The sequence below is a fragment of the Drosophila bipectinata genome, chromosome 3L (genome assembly GCF_030179905.1).
Source record: "Drosophila bipectinata strain 14024-0381.07 chromosome 3L, DbipHiC1v2, whole genome shotgun sequence".
Classification (NCBI taxonomy): Eukaryota; Metazoa; Arthropoda; class Insecta; order Diptera; family Drosophilidae; genus Drosophila; species Drosophila bipectinata.
This window is the reverse complement of record NC_091738.1, coordinates 5,756,207-5,779,157: the sequence shown is the minus strand read 5'-3', so window position 1 is coordinate 5,779,157 and position 22,951 is coordinate 5,756,207. Positions and strand designations below refer to the sequence as shown.

At 38.0% G+C, this 22,951-nt stretch overlaps 4 protein-coding genes and 1 long non-coding RNA gene across 6 annotated transcripts; 1 reads left to right on the top strand and 4 right to left on the bottom strand.

Moving 5' to 3' along the window:
• Positions 1-5,617: 5,617 nt before the first annotated feature.
• LOC108128295 (uncharacterized) lies at positions 5,618-7,116 on the bottom strand. The gene is made up of 2 exons (XM_017245796.3): positions 6,646-7,116; positions 5,618-6,496 (listed from the first exon to the last, which is right to left on the bottom strand). Exons 1-2 carry the CDS (start codon positions 7,106-7,108, stop codon positions 5,679-5,681), a joined length of 1,281 nt encoding a protein of 426 aa, XP_017101285.2. The 5' UTR covers positions 7,109-7,116; the 3' UTR covers positions 5,618-5,678.
• Positions 7,117-7,371: 255 nt separating this feature from the next.
• On the bottom strand, positions 7,372-8,932 carry LOC108128287 (uncharacterized). The gene has a single exon (XM_017245785.3). It carries the CDS (start codon positions 8,840-8,842, stop codon positions 8,126-8,128), a length of 717 nt encoding a protein of 238 aa, XP_017101274.2. The 5' UTR covers positions 8,843-8,932; the 3' UTR covers positions 7,372-8,125.
• A 1,209-nt stretch (positions 8,933-10,141) lies between these two features.
• On the bottom strand, positions 10,142-11,014 carry LOC138926410 (uncharacterized). The gene is made up of 3 exons (XR_011442926.1): positions 10,464-11,014; positions 10,330-10,397; positions 10,142-10,258 (listed from the first exon to the last, which is right to left on the bottom strand). It is a non-coding gene; the product is annotated as an uncharacterized lncRNA (long non-coding RNA).
• Positions 11,015-14,188: 3,174 nt separating this feature from the next.
• Positions 14,189-15,509, top strand: LOC108128286 (uncharacterized). Its single transcript, XM_017245783.2, has 2 exons — positions 14,189-14,632; positions 14,697-15,509. The coding sequence occupies exons 1-2, from the start codon at positions 14,194-14,196 to the stop codon at positions 15,434-15,436; spliced, it is 1,179 nt and encodes a 392-aa protein (XP_017101272.2). The 5' UTR covers positions 14,189-14,193; the 3' UTR covers positions 15,437-15,509.
• Positions 15,510-19,152: 3,643 nt separating this feature from the next.
• LOC108128254 (uncharacterized) lies at positions 19,153-22,403 on the bottom strand. Of its 2 annotated transcripts, XM_043210088.2 has the most exons (9): positions 21,751-22,403; positions 21,610-21,690; positions 21,452-21,547; positions 21,290-21,382; positions 21,141-21,236; positions 20,991-21,083; positions 20,861-20,932; positions 19,317-20,797; positions 19,153-19,252 (listed from the first exon to the last, which is right to left on the bottom strand). In XM_043210088.2, the coding sequence occupies exons 1-9, from the start codon at positions 22,253-22,255 to the stop codon at positions 19,175-19,177; spliced, it is 2,595 nt and encodes an 864-aa protein (XP_043066023.2). In that variant the 5' UTR covers positions 22,256-22,403; the 3' UTR covers positions 19,153-19,174. The 2 variants fall into 2 exon arrangements, with proteins under 2 accessions (XP_043066023.2, XP_070136451.1); XM_070280350.1 differs by lacking the exons at positions 19,153-19,252; positions 19,317-20,797; positions 20,861-20,932; positions 20,991-21,083; positions 21,141-21,236 and having other exon boundaries at positions 21,290-21,398.
• Between the last annotated feature and the right edge of the window lie 548 nt (positions 22,404-22,951).

Sequence of the window (22,951 nt, the reverse complement as noted above, 5' to 3'; positions counted from 1 at the left end):
GCGGCAAAAGAAAATCGCTGGAAGAAACGAGGATATCAAATACGGCTCGGCTGCATTACCTTCACATACCAAGCACACACACTGGCATATAGAAAACGCAATTTGTTCCACAACATTGATTTAATCCTTTTTCTTCTGGGCCAGGCCACACAAAAAGGCGGTCGTGAAGAATTTTTCTTAAATTTTCCGCTGGGTTTTTCATGCCGTTTCTCGTTCCTCGTTTCCCGTCGCCCAAGGAGCGTCAACGTCCTTGGCATTATCATGAATATTTGCCATCGCCTCCATTCAGTGCGTTCGATACATTTCCATTTGCTGATTTGAAGCTCCTTGCTGCTCCTTTTCGCTTTTCCGGTTCTCTCTTTTTCGCCCCCCCTTCAGATTTTCCGATTTTCCGTTTTCCGCTCGCTTAGGTCAGGTTGGTTGCATTTTTTTTGTGTGCTTCTTTATGGAATGATTTGGGAAAGGGGCAAGTTCAAATTATGTTTTTATGCTACGTTGTGCGGTAAGCAATGTTTGCTCAAGTATCCTTTAAGGATTTTGCGGGAGTAATAATCAAATGGGGTATACAATGTAAATAAATAATTCTAAGAATTTATTTTAATTTCAATCGTCAGTTCCTGGAAGCTCTTCCTCTTGATGCATTTTCTTTCCAACTTATTAAATTAAAATGTAATTTTCGAACCAGAAAATTTCAATTTAAATGAATAAACAAAACAATTTGGGCCAACTTACTATGCATTCCCTTCCGATTGAATGCCCGCTTCTAGCTGAAAAACATTTGTAACAATTGTATTCCACTTTAGGATACAAAATGAAGTGCAGCACAAATTCTAAAGTCCAGACGACTTTTCTTTAGTGGCAATAACATTTCCCTTAAAATTGAGAGCCAAAATAAAAAAGTCTCAACAGAAAAGTGAAAAAAACAACAAATTGCTTGGTTGTTGTCTGTTTTCTTTTGCTGACTTGATGAAAGTTTATCTGCTGCGAGCTGCGGGCCAAAAAGGAGCAAGGACCAAAGCTGAGATACAAGGATACAACACAGGCCAACGGCAAAAAAAAGTCGAATAATTGAACGCACTTCACGCAGATGTTGTCGGGATTTTTTTTTATGTCACTCCCCGTACTGAGCTTGGGCCAGAAGGATGTGTTGTGTCCTGTGGCCTCCTGCGGAAATTATAATTTATATTTGGGCTTTTTTTCCCACTCGGCCTCCGTGTATATTTTTTAATATCGCCACCTCTCGGACTCGGTGCTTCGTTTTATTTTGATTAAAATGCATATTAAATATTTGGCAAGCAAACAAACCAAAAATAAAAACACACAGAATTGTATCAAATAAAATATAAAAAACAAAAACAATGCACATAAAAAATATAATATAAATAATTTCCGGCTACCGTCTGAATTTATTTCCCGCTGTGGGTCTTGCTTCCTTCCGTCCGGACGATAAACTATATGTGTACCAACCCATATCCCTATATAATACACATACATACAAGTATTGAGCTACGATCTGACCCAAACTTGCTGAAAATCCTTCGCTGCGTATGCAAGGACATACAAAAATAAACAAACAATGAAAACTCTTCCTCGTTTTGGGGTTTATTTACATGTGAGGGAGTAGGGGGTGGTACAGGACCAACAGGAAGCAGTAAATGTTTTGATTTATATTGGAAATTGAGGATTCTGTGACCGACCCTACTTTATTACCAATTTTTGGGTCTCATATCTTTAATCGATATCTCTTAAGGCTAGCCGCCTGGGGGCTAGGGGGCAATATTTATGATAGATTAAAGCCAAAATCATTATCGTTTTTTTAAACTTCAAGGTTTTTAAGACATTGTAAGGGTCATGCTAGACTTGTAGTGCTGTGTAACCTTAATTTAAGCAACAATTTTTTATCCGTGCATTTAAAATGAAACAAGGAGGAAAAGTGCATAAAATACGTGCACACAATTCAAATGAAATAAGAGGAAAATATGAAAATTGGAGGAATGCCGGAATGTAGAATACAGAATAAAGAATGTTGGGTGAAAAAAAAAATATGGCAAGAAAAGGGAAAACCCGGAGAGGAAATTCCGTTTCATTTTACTGGAAATTACTGTGGGGAATGGGCGGGCAACGGCCCTCGGCCGACGGCAAGACAACACGACGTTGACATCCAATATCCTTATTGTTGGCCAGCGGAATTTATGGCTAACAAAGTCGTTAAGTAGGCTAAAGTGTGTGGCACAAACTACTCAAACTGCAAACTGGATGTGCAACTGCATCTGCATTTGAGTGGTAAATGGCCGAGTCAGGGTCGAGAAACTTGAGGCTAATGAGGTCATCAAGTAGGGTCTAGTTCGCCCATCGTGGTTGCGAAATTGATTTTTGAGTACAGGTGGTATACCATGGTAGTCTGATTGAGGTGCTTGATTAATGGTACCTGAAACCCGTCCCCATCACAGCCTGTTTTGGCCAAGAAGATTTGATTCCCATTCCGATTAGAGCAAAGCTTCAAGTAAAGCCTTTAATTTGATTTCTCTCCTCAGAATATTCTAAAACTTCAGACCAAAGGTGACTCCCAGCACTGGCTGGAAATACCATTATGCCCTTGTTTATGATTTGACTTTAAAGGTGGCTCGAACGGCAGGGTTTCGGGACCAGGAACAGGAACAGGAAAAGGAAGAGGTTACGGATGGGTTAAGGAAGGCGAAGGGGATGTGCAAATAAATTGGTTTCTGCCATAAAGGCATATAAAACCATTTACGGGAAGAGGTGACGGTGTGCGGCGTCGGGCCAGTATTTATGTGGAGGTACTACCATCTAAAAACATTTCATAACCCTGGTCATAAAAAGCAACGATAATTGGGCGCCTAACTTGCTGTCGTCGCCAGGCAAGATCAAAGGATTCAGCCATTGTCCTCAACGACTTGGAACCACATGAAAATTTATGAATTTTTGTAAATTATGATTCAAATTAAATAAAGGTATTGTTATGAAATCAAAAAACTTTATTTTATTTAAAAACAAATGACTTAATGGCTGGAAATATTTGTTTTAGCTCCAAGAATTTCTTAGAATTTCAAACACTTTATATTCTTGGCTTAAATGCCAAACAAAAGACATACATACTCTGGTAGAAAAATGATTGTGGGCAATCAAGTGGGACGAGAACAGGCCCATAAAAACTGCATAAAACCGAGACTGCTAAAAAATGTAACAAGCCGCAGAACAGCAAGTACGAGCCAAATGGGTTAACACTCAGTTCTACCAACCTGCCCGAGTAACATTCGACGGGTGCAGTGCTTTTTATCATCTTTTTTGGCCCGCCGTCTTGGCCACAATTGGCATGTCGGTGTGCGGTTGCAAGCTGCATCCTGAACTCTGCACCTGTGCATCCTGGAAATCCTGCCTGGTGCCTGGTGCCTGGACTGGTGCCGTGTGGGCCACAAAAAGGCGGTGAAAAGATTACCACAAGCGAGCTAGCTCACCTTCTGGCAAGACGAAGCCAAAAAGGTAACAACTGGCAGTACGGTGGTACGGTGGCTTGAAAATGACTTTGCCATGCAAACCAAATTGTTATCATTCAGTTTTATTGTGGTGCTCCAGAAAGTAGATAACTTTTTGGGTTTGCAAGTTTAGTGTAATTTGCATTTGAATCAGCCGAGTGTCGTCAAAGTTTTCCTTTCACGAAAATGAGGCTTTGAATTTCAAGAATATATCTAAATCTAGGTATGTTTTTGATGATTTAAAAATATTTCCTTGCATCCCTTTGAATTCCTAAGAATATCCCAATGATTACTCAAACATCTGTAATTGATTTATTTGTTTCTATCGAATTGAATGAACCCAGAAATGTGTGCCATTTATCTGTCTATTCTTTGGACCCGGTCAGGAATTTAAAAGGCGGCCCTAAATGATTTACACTTTACAGTTCAATGAACTGACCACTTTTCCGGCGCCGTAAGCCACATAAGTTACATAGGTGACGAAATCTTGACAAAAGCATTTCCCAGAGACACTTCAAGTGTAAATTTGATGGCCTCGAGGCGCCTGATATGTACAAGTGCAATCACAGATAAATCGCCAAGCAACAATACACCAAAGTACATAAAATATATATAGGCCAGGAGGCCACATATAGGCAAACAGCATATAAATCTACGTGGGATGGGAGTGTGTGATTTTAACGCTTTCGTTACTGAAAATCAATTGAATCGAAGGGCGCTCACAAAGGAGAAACGAATGGATACGTTTGCCAGGCCAATCACCGAAAACGGATATGGGAAGTGAGAGCTTTGGTAGCAAACAAACGCCCGTCCGGCTACAATGGCGGTCATTAGGGCGCTTTAAGTTGGCAAGTAGCGGGAGGAGACCGACCAGCCCGGCCCTGTCTGACAAATTGCGGGGCAGACAACGACAAGGACTTCGATTTCTGACGCCGTCGCCAAATCCTGCCGACTTTAAATCTCAATGAACACCGAAATGAAATAAAAAACAAACTCCCCAATACCCAAAAAAAACATAAAAACGAAAATGTATTTCAATCTATTGGGCCCAGTCCATAGGTGGCCGAGAAAGGTGGCCGGAAATACGGAGATTTATGGGCCAGCTCTTGTTAAATACTCTGTCAAACAAAAAGGTTTTAACTGATGGAAGGGAAATTGATACTTTTGCTGATGGGTTCGAAAAGCAACAGTTGAATAAATCACGCCAGAATAAACTGCCCCTATAAGCTTTATTATTATTTTTTTTTTAAATGGGTGATGGTATTTATAACAAGACCTCTGAAAATAAATCATAAATTACCTTGATAGAAAGGAAAAGTTTTTTATTTATAAATAATGAGATTTAAGTACTCTACTTTGAAATAATCTATTTCATGTACAAGTTGTCAAGGACCATGCCACTTGCTAACTTGGATTCTCACGGCTAAAGTGTATGTGACAAGAATATAAATTCATATTACAACAACTGTGCGGACAAATATAGCCAGAGCCACGCCCACCCTCGGCTGTGCAGGGGGGGCGGAAGTATAACGAGCTTCCCCAGCCACACCTCCATACCCGTATACCACCATACCCCGCGTCTCTGTGCCCGAGAATGGGACTCTAATGTGACATTTATAAGTGCCGGGCGACGGATGGGCGACGTTGCATGTGCCACACACTGACGAGCAACGAGCAACGAGCTACGAAAATTACAAAGTGCATTTTTCATCATTCTCCCAGAAGGGCGAACAACTTGCACAACTATTTTTGAGATACTCATATCATGTTCCTGCTTTGGCACTTGAGTATGCGAAATTTGCGACATACTTTTGAAGTTCTGTGAGGCTGCAGGCTTTTGTCGGGACTTTGCTGAAGGATGTAGGATCTGCTAGAAAGCAGATTCTCAAGTTGATTAGATGGAAGTAAGGTGGCGCACTATTTCTTTTTCTGATTTTACCTTCTTTATGATTTTAATTACAATTAAATGATGTATTAAGGTGGGAAGTAGGTTTCCTAGCTACTGCTACTACGTACTCATTGTCGATGACAAAGTAAAAGACTAAAATAAGGATAATTAATATTAAGCCACCATTTATAAATTAGTTTGGTCTTTCTTCTAAAAATAAGTTTTACATTGTTTATTAAATTATTTTTTGAAAATTCTAGTCAAAGTAAAATTCGTTACAAACTTAAACCTATAGCTCAATCATTATTGAATGTATTCCATTTGATGAGCTTATCCAATCTGCCCATCAAATGGGCAGATGGAACCCATCTGCCGATGGGAAATGGATAATATAATTTATTAAAAACCTCCTGAGTAATATCTTGCTTATTAATATCATTCGGAAGTTCCAATTTTAATGTTGGTTTCAATATTTCAGTTTCTTTATCCTTTTTGATGAAGTCTATTGCTTCTTGAAAAAATGTGGTTTTGACCTTTCCCGCTGCCAGTCGAAGAAGCTTCAGATTCTTGCAGCTTGCTATGATTTTAAGAAGGCTATTGGATATGTCCACGGAACAGGACATCCATATACACAGCTCCTCCAGGTTCACCAGGTCAGCTAGCAACTCCAAGGGCTCGATGGTGAAGAAAAAGCACTTCAGGTGGGTCAAACTCCGGATGCGGACTAGCTGTGTTGCCTCCGGGAGAGTGAGACTTCCCCCGTCAATGGAGAGATGGGTCAGCTGCGGATGAGTGGCCAGATCGGAGAGGAGAGGCTCGAAGGAGCCACTTCTGCGGATACCAAAGTGGTAGAGCTCCCTGAGCCTGGGAAGTCTTGCCAGTGGCTTGTAGGTTGAGGCTTCTGCCGTCATTCCGAACTTGAGAACTTCTAGCTTATTACAGTGTGGCACGATGTCACCTATGCTTCCCTGGACACACGAGTATCCAAGATGCAGTACCCTGAGATTGGTATTGAACTTGCAGCACTTGACCAAAGTTGCAACAGGGACTTTGGGAACCAGAAGGGTCAGGCTTTCGAGGTATTGGAGTTGTGACAAGTGGTTGAGAACACAATCTATGGGTTTGAATTAAAAATAAATATTTTTATATATGAAAATTTAATTTTAAATGAATGAATTAAAAGCCACGTATATACATTTATTGAAAGCCACGTAAACTTATTTATGATGAAATTATTATATGAAAATGCGAAAAAAATCTTACCATCTCTTGCTTCGATCTGCAGACTTTTTAGATTTGTCAATAATCTAATGGGCTCTAGTATTTGATCAAACAATCTTTTAATCGGTGTGACTAGATCTTTTAATTGTTTTATTGATAAATGCTCCAACCGGACCATTCCCGCCAAAGTATGACACAGGATTTGAAAGCAGTTTTTGGGAGCTATGCAACCATAGTTTCTAAAGTATCTATTCGTATCGAAATGATCCAAATCGATGGTTAAAGACTTCACCACTACCCGACAGATGCAGAACTCTATAAGCTCCAAACGAGAACTGGCAGCAATTAGGGTATAGTCACTGTACTTGCTGCCGTATTTATCGACAAAAACATTTCGAAATCTTTGGGATACTTGCGCGAGACTAATGCGATCCTCGCTGGATAAATAATCAAAAATATAATAGAGGCTGTCGTCGCAGAGATCAGCCAGATTTTTGATACTCATTTTGCTACAGCGATCGAAGCGAAACTGAATCAAAATTGCAACGGAATTGAATGTTATGAGTAATTTTGTATTATTATTCTTCAGATAAGATACGTAGTCGTAGGTTATTGGTCGGCAAACCCGTTCATCGGGTATTTGTCGGAACTGACCTATCACAATGTTGTTTTTAAAGCAGCTTAAAGCTAAAAGAAAAAGCTCTGTAAGGCGGTTCTAGTCTTGAATCTGTAAAAAAATAATTTGAAATAATTTAGCAACCCTTGAAATTATATAGAATATTTCACTGTTAAATTTTTATTCAAAAAAGTAATAATATATCCTCCTCGAAGATACATCCACTTCACAGTGAGCCCCCTTATCAGTTGAAGAGGTTCAGTTTGAAGAATATGTATCTTCCTGCAGGGAGGACAGTTGAAGATTCCCTATGTGTTGGCCCAAATGAGTGTCTGATTCCTTCTCTAGCTATTCCTGCCCAGGTAGAAGATCTTGTAATTGACATCAAACGGTGGCGGCACATGTCGGATGTTCTTGTTTTGCAGCTTTCGGCCGTGAACGACACATTCTCGACTGGGTTCCAGATTTTTTTGGGTCTTGGGTGCCATATGGAATCGTATCCTTTTCCTTTGCTGCAAATGATCTACAGCCTTATCAACAGGATGACGTAATTTCACCGGGTAATCGATCTGATTGTCTTTAATGACGTCTTCAGAATGGGGGGGACCTTCATTTTGTACTTGACCCAAAGGGCTACCCGACGATATATTGATGGTCATTTTCTCCAAAGTCACACCATCCTCACTCAGAATGGGGGCGAATAATTGCGGCTCCAGATCCGGATGCTCCACGAGGACCACACTCTGGCCCATCAGTAGCTTCAACGAAAATTTGGACGCACTGCTACCGCGGCTGCAATGCATTTTAGCCTTGAGTTTTCCCTCGACTCGCATTCAGTTCGATAAAACCTTAAATTTCCAACAGAATTTTTGGGTTTTGATGCTAGATGCTAGGCCGGACTAGGTTTCAGCGTTTTCCGGACTGCTGATCCCCGGCTCCGGAGTACTTGGCCTGGTAGCGGCGTTTTCTTCGGGGCTTGACCTGCTTCCCTGGTTCCGGAGTATTTGTTTCAATGCTATTGTTTTGGATAAAGAATCGGCTGGGATTGAAGAACAAGTTGTCTTTTTTCAATGGGGGGTTTGGGCTCAGATCCACAACCGGCGGGAGCTGTGGTCGGGACTTGAGACGAGAGCACTGGATCAGCTCATTGGCGGTAACTCGTTTCATGGCAATGAGTTGGTCAAAAAGATACGGCAGAAATATTTCCGATTCGTGACCACGGGACTCCACGAGAACCACTTTTTCGTTGGATATTAGTTTCAGGGTAAATTGTAGGACCCGCCCATGATTGCTACCTTCTCCGCCTCCTCCTCCGCTTAACCCAGAGTAGACCGACCCTCTTCGTCCGCCTCCAGGAGGTGGACCCTCACCAATGGGGGCCAAGCCGGCCGTTGCCGTGGTCAGTCTGGGACGTTGATTAATGTAGCTGGAGGGCGCTTGCTCTTGGTTAAAGGTATCCTCGTCAGCTTCGTATCTGGGATGGGGCCTTCGGCTGCGGATGATGTTCCTCAGAGCGAAGCGCTCGTTATGCAGCTGGGGCAGAAATACCTCCGTCTCATGGCCTGTCGCCTGGACAAGGACGACGTTATTGTCTGACAGAAGCTGAATACGAAAATTTGTCATATTGTCATCAAAAATGTTTGGCAAGCATATGGATTATCGGAAATTTTCAAAGCACCTTCCTGATTTTTGTTTGCAGTGTTTTTTTTTATTTATTTTTTTTCTTATAATTGATGGATCTTTCCAGGAAGCTTTACTGGATTTCTGCCAACAACAAATTGTAATACTCTTAAAAATTGGTATTCTTTTAGATTCGGGTTAAGGGGAATTTGGAAAAAAGTACCACCAACCATCTCTCCAGTGTGAAAAATTAGCTATAAAATCAAAGGATTTAAGCTACTTATTATTTGGGTGCTTAATAATATATGTATATTCTTGGCATAAATATTATTAAACGAAATTAATTATTTAATTTAACAAGTAATGCTATATGCTATATTTTAAATGTGTGTCGTTAATTTATAGTATTCGCTTTCAGGCAATAATGTTATAAAGTTTATTTAATTTGTGAAGATTTAATACTTTATAAAATTTTTAAATCGTGGGATTATTTGATGGAATTGAAGTGATAAACCAAAATTTATTTTACAATTTGTTATGATTTTTTCATTTCTCACATTAGTAAGCACACTGATATTTAGGACTTTTTTTAATCCTTGTAATTGGTACATCAATATAAGACCTTTCGAAGCGGGATGCAGTGGAATCGATTGTTCAATATCTATCAAATCAACAAGTGGGTTGGTTTCTTGAAGTTCCTTTAACTCATTCTGAATATTAATTTGGATATGTATTTCAAGCCATTGGAGATCTTTCAGATTTGCGAAAAGATTTATGTTCTCAGCATATTCTTGAACTAAGGAGAATAACGACTTTAACACAAAGAATGAGGCAATTTTATTAAGGTCCATAGGATCGTTCAATGCATTGCACATTTCTTTCATAGTATTAAAAGTGTTTATATTAGACTGTGCTTTAAAAATTACATCTTTTATATCTGTGCTTGGAGAACTTATATATAGTTCATTCATCACATTATGTATATATATATTATCCATACGGATAATATTTTCATTATATTGTACTTTGAATTTCCATTCCTGCTCCCAAGGTACGTCCAAAATCGATAGGGTAACTAAGGATAAGTCTGATTTAGTGTTTGAATTCTGTGCCATGTTAGATCCCTGCAATCGAAGTTGTAATCTCTTCAAAGACCTAAGATTCGACAATTCTTTTATTTCCTCGGCATTGAGAACCATTTGACTTAAGTTCAAGTCCTTTAAAGTTGTTGAATGAGATATGGACTTGAACAATTTATGGGAAGAACCTTTCATCGGATTTCCTCGGATATTCCACTTTTTAAGGTATGGCAATTTTGCAAAAGGTATGTAGTCTCCGGCATCCACACTTGGGTTCATTTCTATAGTCAAACTTTCCAGTTTCTGACAATAAACTGCAACATCCGATATTTTTCCATTTCTTCCAGGGTGTATAAATTCAAGATTTCTCAGATTGGGATTTGCTTTGATTATTTCGATCAAATAACTTACTTCGATGTCTACATCGAGCTGCAACGTACGAAGATGCCGGAAATTCTCTAGATTCTCGGGAGTGTAACCTAAAAGAAAATAATATTAAAAAACTATGTAAGGATAAATATTATAAAATTATATTTCGTACTCACCTGTCAATCGAATAAGCAAAGCTTTTAAACTTGTTTTTTCTTGGAGCAGTCGCGTTGTCATTTCAAATATGTCAATGTGCTCAGGATAATACGATTTTGGATTATAATCCAAAAAACAAGCCTCAACCGAATTATTTTCTTCGATCGCCATTTTAAAGATGCTTAAATATTGTTCTTTCTCCGATGATTTGAGTTTCTTTAGTGTTTCATATAACCTATGAAAATAAATGTGAACTTGTTTTCCTGTCCACATTATAAAATCGTTATTTTTGATTCCATTCCACTCTAAATAAATGTCATTAAATTTAGAATTGGACGACACAAACGATATAATGTCTTTGTATCGAAGCACTGAATTGGTGTGATTACAGTTTTTATCACAATTTAATTTGATTTGTTTAAAAATTTCAAATATGCAATAATAGTTTAGTTTATAAATCGGAGGTAGTTCCATTACGGATTCTCTTTGAAAAGAAATACACTTCTGCATTGAAATAACTCTCCAGTGGAACTAAAATACGTAATTCTCGATTTGTTGATACCTAACCTTATCTAAGAATTATTTTGATAAGGCAATCTAATATACACGGAAAAAAAATCAAAAAGAACAAAAAGTTATTATACCTTATATTAGTTTTGGCCAAAAGTGTGCAATGCACTGAAGGAGATATCTTAGACTTTATAAACCAAATAAATATTCGATTGTTGATGATCACACCATGGGTCGTTATAAATATGTGTAAGAATGGGACACCTATATCCGATGTTTTCCACATACATACATTAAAAGATCTTTCAATCGAATGTCTATATGTATAGTTATATGTGTATGAATGGAGAATGAATGTGCAGAGCCTTTAGTCCAGGTGTGACCAAAACCATACCATTATAAAAAGCTTATAATTGAATTTTTTATAATGTGCTGGCCTGGCTGAACGACTAACCTTCGAAAAGAAAGGTGGGCATTGCCTTGGCCACATCCTGGCCTCATTTTTCTGGCCAAGCTCGGGCCATAAAATAGCCGTGGCGGAGGACCTCGAGCTGGAACATTTAATAGTGGCGACCATAAATTCGCCAGCTCAGAGATACAATTAGGAGAAACGTTCGAGCTATTGGTTCGAGCTGGTACATCGCAGATAGCCTTTATCCCTTGTCTCGCCTTTTTATTGGAAACTTTTGGGAAAATTGACGCAAATTGGAGCCATTAAATTCGGTTGGTTGAATGAGGGGAGCTTATCCATTTCCCTTTCGACGATAAAAAAAGAGCCAAGGATCAGGTAAGACAGGTAAATTATAGTGACCTTTAGCATTTATTTAGTATCGAGTGAGTTAACGTTGTGCGTTCGCAAATTGATTTTTTGTGTTCGACATTTTTGCGATTTTTGCTTACCCACCAGGATGGATGTTAGTTTTCGATTCAATGATCTGTCACCGCTTGTCGCCCTCCCGAAAAATTTGAGTAATTTAATCAGACAGGGGCCCAGAATCCGAATGTGCGACAAAGATGACAGGCAATGTATTTGGCTTGTGTCCTTGCCGGCAGGCAGGACCTCTGATATTGTATTATGTATTTTATCCTTATTTTATCCGTTTCTGTTGTCTCTGACGAGCAAATGAGATGACAACATTTGCTTAAGTAAGAAAGTGTGAAAGTGAAACTCCTGCCAGTCCTGCCCTGGTCTTGCTCCAGTCCTGCCTCCTTAAGCTGTTTTTTGCGCATTTTGACAAATGACTTAAAGCCTTCTGGGGCATCCGACGGGCCATGAAAAGGGTTCAAGTAATTTGTTGAGACTCTTGAATATTGAATGCGAATGTGGACCACGTGCGGGGACATTTCCCCAAATAAAAATGAAATATCTTCGTGGCAAAATAACACATAAAAAGCGAAAATAAAATTCCTTCAAACAAAATGCTTTATGAGTCCAACGATGAAGGAGTAAACTGTGCACTGCTAACCATAATAATCTACTAAATCAAAATTGTTTCTTACTTAGTATTAAATATTTGTATTTGTATTTAAGCTTTTGTCTTTAAGAAAAAGAGTTCTTTTGGTTGGAAAGTCTCAACCTAAATGAACCCACATCTGTTTTTCATGTGCGTGATGAAAATCTTGCAAATATGAGTTCAGATTGGCTTATTCATGTTGTTTTTGGGCAACCCGGTTTCATTTTGGTTTTATTGCACCAACTTGCGAGGTTGTCCGTTTGTCCCAAGGATCCATGGATGCGAAGGACACAGGACACAGGAGGTGTGCGTTTAATCCGGAAACTTATTTATGTATGCCTTTCCGGTCGTTTTCCTTGCCCAACGCATTTCTCGCATGTGTAAGTTCGTTTATTGTCGCACAGACAATCGCCCAAACAAGAGTGCTTGGGATCAGGAGTGGGTGGACATATAGAAATGTATGTATGTATGCCGTTCTTATGACACGCCCGCGCACACTTTCACTTTACATAAGTCCTTTGTAGTGACAGCGCTATGGTGTTGAGCGCCTCCTGCAGGACATCTAGCACATCCAGGCGTGAGTGTTTGGGTAGTTCGGGTGCTTGTGTTGACAACACTTGGTAATTCCCTGCATACACGCACTTTGACTGCAAGACACTATTATCCATTGCCATCGTAAACGCATGTATCCGCCAGATACTCGTCCTCTTCCTTATTATTCTGGCTTTGAATTATTTAAAATTGTTTCTTGCCGCCACACTTTGGTGGGGGTTTTTGCTGTGAAATATTCATAAGATTGAGAATCGATGGGACTTTAAGATGAAATATAATTCTTAAGCTTACTGCGCCGCAATAGGTTAAGATTGAAAAAAGTGTCAAGCCAATTTCTGATTCAATTTAATATATATTCGAACTCTATGGCAATTCGTGGTTGGGTCTCTTAGAAGCTGGAACCCTTGCTGTTTTAATTTAATTAACGGCCAAGGTAAAGAAATTACTGAAAAGTTTTACAGCTGCGGCTGGTGGAGTTCTTCGCGGAAAAGGTAAAAGGAAAATGCCTGGCAGTGGGGCCATAGATCAAAGCACGCCTGCTGAGCACGGCTTTTCCTCCGTGTAGCCCTTGTATTTGTGTTTCCTATATATATCATATATATTGTATAACATCTACAGTATGTGTTGAGCTGTCAGCAGGTGCGAGCTGTAAGAGCGCTGAGCCATCTCGGTTTTATATAAAGTAGGTCAGTAGTAGTGCCGTGCCAATAAAAGTTAATGCTTCCAGGTGAGTGTGCGTGTATGCCACACATACCCACATATGTTCCTGGCTGTAGAGATGTATGTCCTGGCCTGTTGATATTTTTTAATATTTATAGAATTTTAAAATGCCTGTTAAGAGTAGATATTAAACATTTAAATTCGAAACCCAGGCAATTGGATAAAGTTGTAGAAGACCTCTATATTGATGGGGGTATACCATTTTTAAAGATAATGTTTATATTCCTTTAGCAGGAATATATATATATAGATCTTAATTTGATTCTTACATTGCAGTAAACGAGTCTTTATTTTATCTTCAAAAAGATTATTTTATTTTTTTGTTTATTTTTATATTTGTTTAAACTGTGAGTTGTATTGACACACTGTGAACTTTTTTTCCACTGCCCTTCGCGATATACTGTATTTGCGATAATACCAGTAACACGTTATCTTATCTGAGCTTTTAGCAAGAAAAGGGTTTATTAATAACTGCGAAAAATTTGTCATTGGTAGTACATTGACGATCATCAACATGAAAGAACGAGGATTTATGCATTTGAGCGAAAACTGCCTGGAGTTAATTTTAAACTATTCGAATTTCAGCGAGCATATTAGTTTCTCTCAGACTTGTTCCAGGTTTCGTCAGGTGTTTGGCACCTGGTCCCGAAATAAATATACAAAAGTTTCGATTGTTGGTGATGTAGTGGAAAAGGAGTTAGTTTTAATGAGTCTGGTTGCCAGGCACATAAAAGGACTCACAATTTTTGTTGACGATCTGATTAGTTCCTTTCAGTCGCTTTACAAACTGAGAAGTAAAGAACGTTTAATTCAATTCTGTGATCTTGTACAAAGAATGAAAAAGCTCGAGTCTGTGAAGATACGGCAGTCTTATCCACATCCGATAACCGGAAGCTTACTCAGAGCTCTAAGGGACCTGCCCTGTTTAAAGCAAATGCACATAAGTACGCCAAGTATGTATAACAAAATTTATTTTCATCAAATGATTTGTAATACAAATGATTTCAAATGTTCCAGAGCAGGGAACAAAACTTCTGGGAATGTTCCATCAACTGGAGTTCATCTCCATAGATGTGGAGTTACCATCTCGTGTCCTGCGGCGATACTGCAGCTCACTAAAGAATTTGCGGACACTTCATTTGTCCTCAGAAGTTGGTAGCCTCTATCTTAGGGATATTTTGAAACATTTGCCGCACCTTCAGGACTTGAGCTTCCAGATAGATCGCTCTAGGACAAAAAGTCATTTAGTTTGCTACCCAAAATGGAGTCCTTTAAACTCCTTGATTGAGATTTTAAATTTTCTGGCCAGTGAACGAACCCTGGAAGCTCTCCAGATCCGAGGTTCTATAAGAGCTAAGAATGAGGCTGAAGCCCTGACTAAAATAAAATCGCTAAAGAAATTGGATTGCCATTTTTCTAGTCCCGCTTGTGTGCCCTACCTTAGCAAGCTCACTTCCTTGGAAATGCTCCGAGTAACCACCATAAGTTCCGTAGACGTATCAAATTTGTACTTGAATGTAATCTATGCCTGCCCAAATCTTAGCTTTCTACGGATTTTAGATAACAATATCAGTCCAAAATTCATTGAAAAAGTGGACGAGGTTTTGGCCCAAAACGAGGCAAAAAATAAATTAACACTTTTGATTCACGGAGTTTATACTGAAGATGCACTGAGGGAGTTTAAATCCACATCGATGGATAGAAGAAATGTTTTGCTACGGTCTATGACAGCGACGGAACTGTTGACTTTATTCTAAAAAATTCACAAAGATTAAAAAAATTTGACGTATTGAATGGATTTCAATAAAATGTCTTTTCTATTTAAAAATATTTATAGAAAGAGCTAATATTTAAAATATATTATTTTTAGTAAGAGTTTATTATTTTCCTGCTATGTGGCTCTACAGGCTCTTTAAAGATGCGGTTTATTTATGATTCGCCAACACATCATCAGTGCCTCAGGGCTAAAAAAATAAGTTAAAAGAAAAAATTTGGTGCCTGCTGGACCAGAATTTTCAATTATGCTCCAAACTCCGAACTGTTAATGAAATGTGTCAGAAACAATTTGGCATAATTTTCCACCTAAAGCAGAAAAGCAATTTATAATTAGAAAAGGCCCCTGAATAAATATAAAATTCAAATACATAAAATGTTTTTACCTGTTGGGCCGTATTATTTTTTTTATTTTTATTTATATTTGTACTGACAAAGGGGCATAGAGATGGGTAGAGGGGGAAAAACAAAATGGCAACTCGCGGCAACGGAAATATATCAAGTGCGGCCACAAAGCCGTCAAGCCAGGGCGGAAGTGAAACACACAGATAAATATGGCGAAAGGAGAATAAGTTTCTGGACAGGAAACGGCCACGCGACATCCATTGTGTCCTTTGAAGGACGAGCGACGGAAATGATTGTTTCTATTTTAGATTCCCGCCGACTGTTTGTTGGTTAAACTTTTCCATTTATGACATGCTAGTTTTCCATTTGGAAATGTGTCTTTCAGAAAAAGTTGAAGCTAAAGATGCCATTATCTGGGTACAGCGGATGGAGATACTTTTGGTCAGTGTTATTTGACTTTAAGGCAAGTCGAGTATGAAATCGTTTGGCATAAATTAAGTTGTCCTGGGAATGCAGTAAAGTGATTGCCAGTCGCCAGTTGTTTGATTACTTACCAGAGTAATTGCATTGTTTGACAAAGAGAAGCATGACCTTTACCATCTTTGCCGTCGAGTGTCGAATAGTCAAAGTTTTTTGGAAATCCTTTGGCTTCTTGACTTCTTCTGAACTAGCCCGACAACCATCAGGCATTTGGGTAATTGGATATTTCGGAACCTTTTAAAATGTTGTGCAAATTTCGTGCCAAGATGCAGAACTTCTTGCCGAAGTGTTTCAATTAAAACTTGCTCAACTTGTTGACACTCATCGAACACGAAGACATCAGTGTCGCATCCTGTTCTGACTAGGGTTTTGTAAAGCCCAGCACACATTCTGTCCGCCTTGACAGCCTGGGGTTTCTTCGATAACAAAAAGACATTGATGGTAGTTCTTAATGTCATTGTTGAAAGACTTTCAGTTCACCGGGAGCAGACATCTGGGGGAGATTTCAATGGCAGTTTGCCAGAAGGAGGTGTACTTGCCAAAGGACATTGCACAGACACAGGACTTTGAAACCAATGATTGACTTAAAGCCCATCTCTACGAGTGGTTGGTGACAAGCAAAAAAATTATGTTGATTTTTTACAACATTAAATTGAATTAAATTCCTGTTCTGGCTTCCACTTTTTTAATCTAAGTGCTTTGTGCATTTTTTTAGCTTATTAAAAAGTCATTGCAAATGCGTAATTTTCTATAAAATAAAATTAATGAGTGCAAATATGGCGGAAAAAAGTTAATGGGCAGTTTTTTGGTTCTCATTAATTCAATGGCCTTGTTCGTGGATGCATTTTACAGCTGTAAAGCGATTAATTGACCCTTTTTAATTTAAGAGCTTTGCTGATAGTTGTCAATATGTTGTGAATTAATTGAAGACCGTCTACACACATTCTGAGTCGAGTTTCTCGTTGGCTGTGATTTGGCCATACACCCACTCATAAATAATCCAATTAATTGACAAGGGTGACACGAGACCTTCTTCTGGGACTTGAAGTAATTGGTTTACGGCCGTCGGCAGTGCCAAAGTGGCGGTTTGAAGTTTCGGGCACAGGGGTTCAGGTCTCACCTGTTAGTCCCGGACAAAATGGCTAATTGGCTGCACAGAAAGGTCCATAATTGGGTCGCTCTTCAGTTGCCGGCCCAAAGCGCACCGTTTAATTGAATGTGTTTGAAAGGGATTTGCGTGGATAAAATAATCAAGCTTAGGGCATGTACATACATTTTATAATATAGTATTTTTTTCAATATGCTTAAAATCAACTCATTGAAGCCAGAGTGAAGTTCACTTACTGACTTTAACGGTCGAATTGATACATTAATTCAGCGAACCGACAACTATGAGTTCATAATTCTTCGCCATGCATTTTGTAATTAACAACGCAAATATTTACGCCTGGCTTGAAGGATGATATATATATTAATTTTTTTTTTGTTACATTAAATACATAATTAGCACTGCTCTTTTGCGTAATGTGTTTTAATAAACTTGGGCGTATGCCTTTAAATAAATATGTATATCAGACAAGGCATGTTGACCTCCATAGCCTTGATTAAAATAAATGCACAGGCTTTTGAGAGCGAGAGCCGTAAAAGCAGATATATGAATACATTTTATAGGCCATGCCCTCGGCTTTTCAATATAAATATATTTCTGCATATTTTTCTTTTTTTTACTGAATTTCCCGCCACTTTTATCTTTCTGATTGTGTGTTTGGAAATGGAAATGGAAAAGCCGCACCCGAAATGTGAGAATTCATTCAATTGCGATTGAAAATTTGTGTCACTGAACTGTGAAACAATAAAGATTATCCTGGCCGGAGATGAGAATGCGATGTATGACCGGGTTTCGGTTACCAATTTGAATATCGGTTGGCGTGACTTTCAAAGGAGTAGAAAAAAAAGAGGACTTTGATTTTAAATGCAGGAATGCCAGTGCGTCTTGCTTACCGAATGCATTATCTGATTTTCATTATTTTAAAACATATTTGTGTATTCAATTTGAGACCCAATTAATGGCTGAAAGCCGCAAAACCAACTCTGAGTGGCAAGAAGATGGTGTGTCCATGGACATTGCCTGATTCAAAGTGAATTGAAGTGACATGGCTCTGATTGCTCCCAGTTCTTTGTGTTTTCTGGGCCGTTGTTTACATTGGCATTACCGAGATCTGAATTAGAATTGGCTTTCGATTTGAGCCAGGACAGTATATTTGCATGGCACTCAACAACTTTACAGATTTCCTATATATACATGTATGTACCATATGTGCTGGAATATTTAATTAGCAACAGTCTCACAAATTACCCGACAGCTGACAAATTATGCCAATGTGTCCCGTCCCGTCTGCCACTGGAACAGGCCCTAATGCAGTCGGCCTAAATTATTTACCAGGCATTGTCTCCCGCCGGGTGGTGTGTGCATTTCAGTTTCAACGGGTTTTCAGTTGCGTAAATAAAACAGAGACCGCTCGATGCTGCTTAATTTGCACATTGCCACTCACGGCACACAAACAGCACACACTGCGTATACGCAATGCAAATGGCCTCTGGGCACTTTCAACGAATGTGGCATTATCTAATGCCAAGTGCCAGCTGTTGTCTATTAAACGTCAATTCCTTTTTTTTTATTGGTTAGGGCTTAAAAATGGAAATTGACAGTTTCTGTCTGTGCTTAAAATGCAATTAAGGCGAGAACTGGAAATAGGAAACTAACATGTAATTAATAATGTAATACTTAAGCCGCATTACATCTCAAATTCCTGTGAATTGCATTTTCTTAAAATAAACACCTGTGACTTCCAAAAATGAATTTACCAAAGGAAACTACAAGGTAATTAATAAAAAGTTTAATCCAATACAAAATCATTTTCTTGTTTCTTTATAGTCAGCGTCATTCCTTCAAAAGGCCGTTTTGTAAATTTTTCCTGAAATAATAGAAGAGAATATTTTTAATAATAGAATTAGAAGCTAATTTTTGATAATGCCAACCTGATTTTCAGTTAAGTTTGTTTTGGCGCTTAGGGTTAAACACACTTCCAATGAAATTTGAGTTTCCTGATGCCTTTCTTTAAACACAATACGGTGAAGACTAATTAAAAATTTTCGTGTTAAGCCCTTTGGAACTATTTTGATTTCCAAGTAATTTAATTTTATACATTTTTGCAGCACCGGGGTCAGAAATCGGGAAAAGCCCACAAATTTGGGATCATGCTTGGACGAGATGATGATCTTTTCCAAATTCGTCAAATTGGCCAAATGTTGAATGTCTTTTAATTTTTGAAGTCCACAAGATATGTACTTTAGACTGGTGAATGATGATAGCATCTTTACTTTTGGTTCATTAAGCCAAACATCTTTGTCTAATTCAAATAATGTCTGAGGAAGACTTATATTAAGTTCTTCCAAAGTTTTTGCATGGTCCTCTATAAGTTGATTTAGGACCGATTCGGGGGGACTAGCTTTAAAGAATAAAAATGATTTCAAGTTTTTTACTTCTGGGAGTGGAAATTCTAGAATCGGATCTATATCATAATAAATATATAATTCCTTTATGCTAGAGTCCAAATTCATTTGGCATGATCGAGTTTTGAACCAAACACCTTGCTCCAATAATCTGACCAAACATGATCCCCTTAATTTAAAAAGATCGTTACTCATTATAACGCAATTTAAATTTTTAATTTTTAAAAGGGGCTCCACATTAATATTTGTATAAATAGCCGCATTGTTGGTTTCAATATAAAGAGAGCCGCGTTGGCTAAGGTTCATTTTTGCGTCCAAGCTTGAGACGTTGACTTGTTTCTTTAATAAATGTACAATATCTTCGGAAATCAGATGTCCTTTGTTGAAGAGGCTCAAATGGCCTAGGACTGGACTATCCTTTAGATGGGTTATGCTATTAACATCGCATAAACCGCACTGTAAAACTCTAAGACTTTTTATTTTGGAAATGGTCTGGACTATTTCATCCTCAACATCAAATTTTAATGCCAAGTTGACGAGTAAAGACCTTTTCTTTGCCAATATAGCTTTTAAAAGTTCGTGCAGAGCCACGTTTGATTCGAAAGTATTATTTATGTTGCCACTGAGGGCTTCGTTTTCGGGTTCTATTCGCAGTCTCTTCGGTGTAAGCCCTTCAAAGTCCAAATCAGAGTAGTTTTCCATATCGTCAGTATGACTGGGTGTCTTGACGATTTCCAACTGCTGCAACCTAACTAAATTGGCCAGGCGGACATATTCCTTTTCTCCGGCATTATCGTTCAACACAAACTTCAGTTGCTTTAACAGAGGACAATGATCAGCAATTTCCGATAAGTATCTGTGATCTGCGAAGCTAGAAACATTTATATCTAATGATACCAAAGACTGATTTTGTTTGCAGAACTCGATAAGATCGGCTATTTCGAAGGAGGCAGTTAAACTTAGTTTGGAAATGTGTCGAAAGAGTCCCAGATCACTAATTCTGCGGTCTGAAAAGTATTAGGGCTGTATTATGTTTGAAACATGTTTGGTTGATTAAGATTCTCATTTACCACATATGTTTATGGTGACATTTTTGAACTTGGGTACATTCTTCGGTCCCAAAATCATTATATCGTTTTTCTCTGTAATTCAAAATAAGAATAGTTTTAAATATTTAACATAATATGCTCTTTAATTTGCCTGCTAGGTCCATAATTATGTGCCTGACCTGAGGGAAAATGCTTGACTTTAGGCTCTTAAAGTTTTTTATGAAATCATCCAATATAAGACCATCTAAAATTAAAATAAATCTTGGAATGAAAAAATATGTGGTATTAAGAGTTTAACTACCCGAGATATCCATAAATATCCTACGGATTTTTGCCTTTTGTTTTGAATCAAGGGGTTCATATTCTATACGTTCAATGTTGTCCCATCTTCCACGGTCTACGTTGAATAAAAAAGTATAAACTAGAAATATTAAATTATGAACCATTTACCTTTCACTTCCGTTATAATTCTTATCTTAAGAATAATTTCTTGACTTAGAATCGTAAATTCCTTTCGGTCCTCACTGCAACACAGGTTACAATCTGGAATGTCATAAAACTTTACAATAAAAAGCTTAGAATGAAATTGTTTGATGAAATCATTTAAAATACCCTTAATTTCTTTAATAATTCCTTGAAGTCTTTTAAGTTTTTGTAAATCTAGAATTATTTTGTCCTTGGCAATGGCTCTTTCTCCCATATTAAGTTCTGCAATTTTGAAGAAAATTTAATTAATTGATCTTATTAGAAACATACTTGATCGAAGCTACCTGCTATATCTAAAATAAGTTCCTTCACTTTTATGGATTGGTCATGATTAAAAAAAAGGTAACCACTTTGATCGTCGATATCTATAGTATGTGAAAAATTATATACCAGAGACGAACATTTGAAAAATACAATTTACTTACCTGATTTTGTCAATAGGTCTCCTAGGTTTTTTACTGCATTTGGATTTAAAACGCAGAATTGCCTACGTGACCTTTCGCCTCGTATCGCTTTCAAGTACCTTTCAAATATTTCTTCGTGATTCGTAATATGTTCCTGGGGCTTGTAAGTAAGTTCGATGGAATTAAGAGTCACCTCCTTCATTAAGGAAGCAATGAAAACATCGTTAATGTTTTCTTTCCCTTTTTTTGTGGTTCTTTTTAGAATGGAATGTATTTTATTGAATGAAACATTCATGTCTTTGTGAAGATGCTTGTGCAGTGGATTAATCTCGAGTTGATAGTATATATCCTTGGACCAGTCCCAAACGATGCGTCGGAGTTTCTTGCATGTGAGAGCGAAGTTGAAAATATCCAAATACTTGATCAAGTGGACTGATTCCAGACTATTCTGCCTCTCACAATTCCACTTCATGTAATCGAGAATTCGAAATAGCTCAAAATGACTAAGATTCGTTAAAGTAGCCATGATTTTAAATTAATTTGAATTTTTCATAAAGTTTTTGCGATTTTGAAGCGATCTTTGCAATGAAAACTCTGAAGCGATAAAAACAAACGTATGTATGTACATATATATTTTTATTCCCGGACTTAAACCGGCTAATCAACACGTCCGACTTGAACTGAACGAAAAAAGAAACTGAAATATATACGGAGACTCTGCGATTCTTTAGAAGAGAGAAGAGCTTCAGATACGCCATTGTTATTGATGGGTATATAAGGCATTTGAGTCAAACGGACTAAATGTCATATGCACATATTTATTGAAACAGCTAGTCATCCTTAACATTACGTTTTTAAGGTATTATGGCTTCGAACCCCCAGATGGAATTAAAAAGTCTTATCATCCACAATAATGGCAAATATACATACATATGTGAATTCACAAATATATAAACTTTATAAAGGTGGACTTTGGGAACAAATAAAAGAGTGTCTTTATTTACATTGAGAGGAAACTTTTGTCTGTTTACTCTTAAAAAAAAAACCAATATTTTGTTTTCGTTTTTCATGAGTTAAGTATTATAAACTTTTTTGAACAATATCCAACATATTCTGCTCTATAGGCTATTCGAAGACTAGTTCTATGTCCAGAGAGCTCTTTCAAATGGCTCCCTTAGTTTGCTCCAGTTTAAGTTTGTTTAAAGTAGTTACTGCAGCAAAG

What these genes read in the sequence shown, in the direction of transcription:
- LOC108128295 (XM_017245796.3), bottom strand. Translation starts at nt 7,108, where the DNA reads ATGAGTATCAAAAATCTGGCTGATCTCTGCGACGACAGCCTCTATTAT. An exon ending in GCAGATCGAAGCAAGAGATG is followed by an intron (nt 6,497 to 6,645) that starts GTAAGATTTTTT and finishes TCAAACCCATAG; the next exon opens with ATTGTGTTCTCAACCACTTG.
- LOC108128287 (XM_017245785.3), bottom strand. Translation starts at nt 8,842, where the DNA reads ATGACAAATTTTCGTATTCAGCTTCTGTCAGACAATAACGTCGTCCTT.
- LOC108128286 (XM_017245783.2), top strand. Translation starts at nt 14,194, where the DNA reads ATGAAAGAACGAGGATTTATGCATTTGAGCGAAAACTGCCTGGAGTTA. An exon ending in AATGCACATAAGTACGCCAA is followed by an intron (nt 14,633 to 14,696) that starts GTATGTATAACA and finishes CAAATGTTCCAG; the next exon opens with AGCAGGGAACAAAACTTCTG.
- LOC108128254 (XM_043210088.2), bottom strand. Translation starts at nt 22,255, where the DNA reads ATGGCTACTTTAACGAATCTTAGTCATTTTGAGCTATTTCGAATTCTC. An exon ending in AGACCTATTGACAAAATCAG is followed by an intron (nt 21,691 to 21,750) that starts GTAAGTAAATTG and finishes CACATACTATAG; the next exon opens with ATATCGACGATCAAAGTGGT. An exon ending in TGTCACCATAAACATATGTG is followed by an intron (nt 20,798 to 20,860) that starts GTAAATGAGAAT and finishes AATACTTTTCAG; the next exon opens with ACCGCAGAATTAGTGATCTG.